The sequence below is a fragment of the Alligator sinensis genome, unplaced genomic scaffold (genome assembly GCF_000455745.1).
Source record: "Alligator sinensis unplaced genomic scaffold, ASM45574v1 scaffold880_2, whole genome shotgun sequence".
Taxonomy (NCBI): domain Eukaryota; kingdom Metazoa; phylum Chordata; order Crocodylia; family Alligatoridae; genus Alligator; species Alligator sinensis.
In genome coordinates this window covers 118,226-124,067 of record NW_005842934.1, presented here as the reverse complement: position 1 = coordinate 124,067, position 5,842 = coordinate 118,226, and the positions used below count along the sequence as shown (strand labels likewise).

Sequence of the window (5,842 nt, the reverse complement as noted above, 5' to 3'; positions counted from 1 at the left end):
ACAGACCACACACACGCACACTGCAGGATACAGTCACAACTCCTGGGTTTTGTCCTGGCAACAGGAGGGGAGGGGGCTCTGCGCACGCACACCCCCACCTTGTTACTTTGGCACATGGCTGGGAGCCCAGTGGACTCCTCTTCCATGTTTCCCTTCTCCCCCTGTCAGGGTTGTGGGTGCTCCGGCACATCTCAGCCCCACCCCCCCATACCCCGGCTGGGGAGCAAGCTTTGCCTGTCATACCAGTGGGGAAACTGAGGCACAGCAGGCCAGCTGGGATCCCTGAGCAGGGACTATTAGGGGGGTTGTGGGACAAGGGGGGAGGATGGGTTTCAAGCATCCTGCCAGGTCTGCAGAGATCACCATGGGCTGCTGGAGCCTGAACCCCACGTGCTCCAGGGGCTGGGGTGGGGGGGAGATGGAGGGAGAAGAGAGAGAGCCGAGCAAGAGGGTTTTATTGGCTACAGACGCTGAGCAAACGTAGCAGGGAGAAGGCTGCAGCTGCTCCAGACCCCACCGGCTTCCAGCAGTTGTGGACTGAATGTGGCCCTCAGGGCCTCTTCTGCTCCACCTGGACCCAACAGCCACGGTCCCAGCACCCAGTCATGGGAACTCAGCCTCAGGGTTCGATGTGGGGTGTCCCAGCTACGACCGGCCCCAGCGGCTCTGGGGGAGCTGGGCTGCAGGCACTCAGGGCTGATGCCAGGGAGACAAGGCCGGGATCCAGGAGGTAGAGATATGTCCAGAGCTGGGGGTCACACACCAGGGCCAGGGCCACCACCAAAGGAGGCTAAAAGCTGTTGGGAGGCTAATTGTCTGGTAATTGGGGCTGCCTGGGGGTAATTAGGGAGCTGGCAACTAGCCCCAGCTGACCCCAGCCTGCTGCTCCCTCCCCTCTGCCCCCACACGATGCCTCTAGGCTCAGACTTGACCCCTGAGCTCTGCGGAGCATGATCCAGCCTTGTGTACAGCACCATGCATGTGGGGGCCTGGGCTGTGCCAGGGCGTTGTCAGCACTGCCCGTGGACACCTGGCTCTCCCCACCAGCCGGTGACCTCAGAAAAGTCCCTGCCCCGAGATCGCCCAGGCTCTCCTCTGAGTGGGAAGTGGGGACAGGCAGGTGCGGGGAGCTGCGTGACTCAGCTGCTGAGGACTCCTGGGTCCCGTGCCCAGCTCTTGCTGGGTGATGCTGGCCATGCCCCTTAGGTCCTAGCGAAGGGGTCCCCAGCTGTGCGGCTGGTGGGTGCCTGCAAAAAAACCCACAATGACTCTTGTGACTCCAGCAAGGCCTGACAACCTGCAAGATGGAGGGGGGCAACCCCCACCCCCCCCGTGTCTCAGTTTCCCCTGTGGTAACAGGGAGTAGTGAGGTCTGGCTGTAGGCTGGACCCCCCGGGGAGGTCCATGGCATCAGGACTCTGAGGTTCAACCCTGCCTTTTGGGCGGTTGAAGTTTGGGTACCGGGACTCCTGGGTTTGTCTCCCAGCTCTGGGACAGGCGGTGAGGGCAGACCTGGCCCCCCGGGTCCAGCAGTGTCTCCAGATCCCAGTGGCTTATGCGTGGCCCTGGGGGTGGGAAGGCAGGTGGGGGCTACAGACATTCCCGTTTTCTCCCTCCACCAATGTGGCATCAAGAACCCAAAGCAAAGACCATGCGGGTTCCTCCCTGCACCCCAGACCTTGTGGCTGGATGCAGCCTGGGGCCAGGATCTGAACTAGGCCCCCAAGCCACAAGGACCCGCTTTGCTCAGGCTTGTCAGCAGCCCGGGTTGCCACCAGAGGGACCCCCTGAGCCACATCCCGCCTGCCTCTGTTGCCACAGGGGAGATGCTTGGAGGGTGTGGAAGGGAGCAACGGGGACCCAGGGATACTGAGACCCCTTCTTCCAGGCCTCCAGGGCAGGGGTACGGCAATGTACCTGCCATGGATTGGACACGGTCTTGGCTGGGGGTTGATGGAGAGGCAGGACCTCGTCCCTGCTCCACAGGGAATTAGGGGACATGTTTTTGCATCAGCTTGTCCAGCAGGACAGTGGTACATGTGTGCTTTGTGTGTGTATGTGTGCTTTGTGTAGGTGTGCTGCATGTGCACTGTATTTTTGTGCTGTGTCCATTTGTGTGTGTGCTGCATGCATGTGCTCTGTGTGTGTTTGTGCCCCGTATGTGCTGTTTAGGTGTGCTGTGTGCGCGCTGTATTGCTGTACATTTATGTGTGTGTGCTGTGTGCGTATGCTGTGTGTGCATGTGCTTTGTGTGCCATGCACGTGTATGCTTTGTGTAGGTGTGCTGCACGTGCACTGTGTATTTTTGTGCTCTGTGTGTTGTGTGTGTGTGCTGTGTCTGTATGTGTGTGCGCATGCACAAAGTGATGCCAGGTGTCGCTGTGGTTGGAAAGCGCAGGGAAGTCCCTTGGGCTGGCAGATATCCGTACACAGCGCAGCCTTAAAGCCTCCCTCCCCGTGCCGCTTCCCCCTGGGCTGCGCTGCAGGGGGATTTCCACAGGCGGGTCCTACGGCCAAAGTACAAGCTCAGGAAGGAGGTCCAGGATGGGACTGCTCTTCCTGGCCCCTGCCAAAGCCACTTCCTAGGATACAGAGAAATAGCACCAGCCCTTTAAATAGCTGGTGAACCCCGCAGCGGTGCTCACCGTGTTCAACCTTCTGAAATGCTACCAAGGCGGTGGCAGGTTACCAGGCCTGGCGTGACCTGGTCTGGTTAGCCATCAAGACTACCCGGCCCCCAGCTCAGTGCGGCTTTCTCCTGGTGTTCCTGCCCTCTCCGTGCCTCAGTTTCCCTTTCTGCAACCTGGGGATAAGGCGCCTTACCTGCATTGCCCGGTGGGTGCGAGGTTTAACTCCTTTGTGACCGGCAGGCCAGTTGGTCCTGGCTGGAAGTGGTGACAGCTGGGCCCCCCGCCGCGGGCCAAGGAAACATCAGATGGGACTTGAAGCCCCGTGGGCCCGACTAGGCTGTAGTTTCTTTAGCCGGCTGTTAAGGACTCGTGGCAGCTGGAGGGGCGGGGTGAGCGGGGGCAGGCTCTGTGCTGGGAGCTGCCCAAGGATCAGGGGCAAGGATGGCTCTGGGACAGACATGGGCAAGCTCGGTGTTTATCCACCACAGCAGCTTCCCCATCCCCATCCTCGCGGCACAGCTGCCAAAGCCCCTGCCAGGCCCCCCAGCTTGCTCTGAGGAGAGAGAAAGAGGCTCCCAGTGCCCTGATACCACGTCCCCATGGCCATCCCAGCCCCACCATAGCTGGCCCTGACTTTGTCCTGGCTCTACAGGCACCACACGGCACCTCCAAGCCCAGCCATGCGCATCCCCCTGACATCAGCCCGGAGACGGGACCAGCCCCTCTGCCCAGGCTGGGCTGGGATCAAAGACCCCATGGGGGAAGGCATGAGCATGTGGCCCCCCTCCCCAGTCACCTCCTTTTTCTCCTGGCAGCAAAAGCATGAGAGCCAAGGCTTTGGTGGAAGAACCCAGCCGAGTTGCATGTCTGGGGAGTTGGTTAATTAAGCTGATTTTAGCGGGTTAATTGCTGGATGCAGAAGGTGAAGGAGTGGAGGGCCATGCCTGGCTCGGAGAGGAAGGAGAGGAATGGCACCCTTCCCCCACTGCCACGTTTCACCTTTGCCCCACGGAGGCTCACGTGAACCTCATGGCCAGCCGGCCGCCGTGGCTGGGCTTGCCCCGTGGTGCACCGGGGGAGCGTGGGACAAACTCAAAGGTGGCATGGTGTTTCACGCGACCCCTGCCCTTGCTCCAGAGGAAGATGAATAGGAAGCAGACAGCCACAGAGCTAAGGAAGGGCACTGCACCCATGGCCACGGCGCCCAGCAGCATGCCAAGGCCCGGCAGGGAAACCACCGGCGCCCCCAAGCCATTGGCACTCATATTGGCCAGGGGGAAGGTGTCGTTGGCCCAGCGGGACGGGTCATAGACGAGCAGGTGGGCAGCCATGGTGTCGTTGCCAGCCACGTTGCTGGCCACGCAGTAGTAGGTGCCACTGTCCTGGACCAGGGCGTAGAAAATCTCCAAGGTCCCATCGGGCAGCACCCTTACCCGGCCCCGAAGGCCAGTGTCCAGCCAGGCCTGGCGGGGAGACAGCCAGGTGATGGTGGGCATGGGGTCGCCATCCCCCTGGCACCGCAGCCTGGCTTTGCTCCCCTCCTCCACGCTCACCCACTGTGGGGCCTCAGGTTGGATCTTTGCCCTCCGGCAGGTGAAGTGCCCAGATGGGAGGACGTCTGAGAAGTCCTTGAACCTCCGGCCGCGCACCAGCGTGGGGCTGGCGCAGGCTGGCTGCCGCCCCTCGAAGCTCAGGCGCCGCCGGCGCCGGACGACCCACAGCAGGCGGCAGTCGCAGGCCAGCGGGTTCCCGTCCAGGCGCAGGGTCTCCAGGTTGCCCACAGTGTGGAAGGCGCCTTCCTCCAGCGTCTGCAGGGCATTGTCGGAGACGTTGAGCAGGCGAAGGTGGCTCAGGCCCCAGAAGGCGTGGGCTGCCACAGTGGCCAACTGCCCGCCCGCCAGGTGCAGCTCCTGCAGGCGCAGGAGCTGGGCCAGCCTCCCACCGTGGATGGCAGCAATGGGGTTGTGAGACAGATCCAGGCAGCGGAGGTACGTCAAGGGCTGGAGGGCCTCGTAGGGGATGACGCTGAGGTTGCACTTGGTGATGGCCAAGGAGCTGAGGTTCAAGCCCAGCAAGCTGTGGGGCTCCACAGTGGTCAGGAAGGGCCAGCGGCTGATCTCCAGCGCCCGCAGGCGGGGGAGGTGACGGAAGGAGTAGTCTCGGAGGACGCTGATGTTGAGCACCTTGAGCCGCAGCTCGCCCAGGTGAGGCAGCTGTCCCAGGGCCCCTGTGGGGACACCCGTCAGGTTGCAACGCTCCAGCGTGAGCTGCCGGAGCTGCCGGAGCCCCCCAAACGCCCGGGGGGAAATGAAAACTAGGTGGTTGTCGCTGGCCTCCAGGTGCCGGAGGCTGGCGAGGTCCTGGAAAGCGTGGTCCAGGAAGATGACGATCTTGTTCTGACTGAGGTCCAGCACGGTGAGGCTGGGCAGCCCGGCGAAGACGCCGGCTAGCACGATCTTCAGCTCGTTGCCCCGGAGCCTCAGCGTCATGAGGCGCTGGAGGCTGTTGAAGGTGCCCGGCTCGATGTTGGAGATGACGTTCTCGCTCAGGTCCAGCTCCTTCAGGGCCTGCAGCCGGGAGAACATGCCCTGCTGCAGCGTCCGCAGGCGGTTGTGGCTCAGATCCAGCAGCTCGCAGGCCGGGGGGATCCTGCCGGGCACAGCTGCCAGGTTCTGGCGGTGACACAGCACGGACCTGTCCTGGGAGGAGCACTTACAGCGGGCCGGGCAGACCCAAGCGGGGCTGGGCAGCAGAGCCTCCAGTGTGAGGAGGAAGAGGGGCTGCCAGCCAGCCCAGGCGGAGGAGGGGGCCCACAGCGCCCCGGGCACCATCTTCCCTGAGTCCTGCAAGGCAAGAGTAGCCTGTAGTTACAGAGCCTGGGGAGTGGGGAAACTGAAGCACTGAGGCCGTGAAAGCCCCCTCCTCACTGCCCATCTCCATTCTCAGCTGAAGCTCATCACCAGAGCCTTGGCCGGCCAGCGTGGCGCTACCAGGCTGGGATGGGCGTCCTCTAAACCCATGGACCCGCCGACACAGAGAGCCCAGCCTCCCTGCATCTCCCATGATCCTCTGCACTCATGCCCCCCACCCTACCGCTCGGGCAAGTGACAGGTGCATCACAGGCTCGTGGCTCCCAGGCTGGCCACAAAAACAAGCCGCCTCACTCAGCACCCCCGGGCGCTTCCCCACTCCGCTGACCTCCAAGGGTCCCA

The 5,842-nt window shown here is 62.7% G+C and overlaps 1 protein-coding gene across 1 annotated transcript; it reads right to left on the bottom strand.

Moving 5' to 3' along the window:
* Positions 1 to 389: 389 nt before the first annotated feature.
* LINGO4 (leucine rich repeat and Ig domain containing 4) lies at positions 390 to 5,461 on the bottom strand. Its single transcript, XM_006036249.2, has 2 exons — positions 2,824 to 5,461; positions 390 to 1,247 (listed from the first exon to the last, which is right to left on the bottom strand). Exon 1 carries the CDS (start codon positions 5,459 to 5,461, stop codon positions 3,647 to 3,649), a length of 1,815 nt encoding a protein of 604 aa, XP_006036311.1. The 3' UTR covers positions 390 to 1,247; positions 2,824 to 3,646.
* Between the last annotated feature and the right edge of the window lie 381 nt (positions 5,462 to 5,842).

Coding starts and splice junctions, on each gene's coding strand:
- LINGO4 (XM_006036249.2), bottom strand. CDS start 5,461: ATGGTGCCCGGGGCGCTGTGGGCCCCCTCCTCCGCCTGGGCTGGCTGG.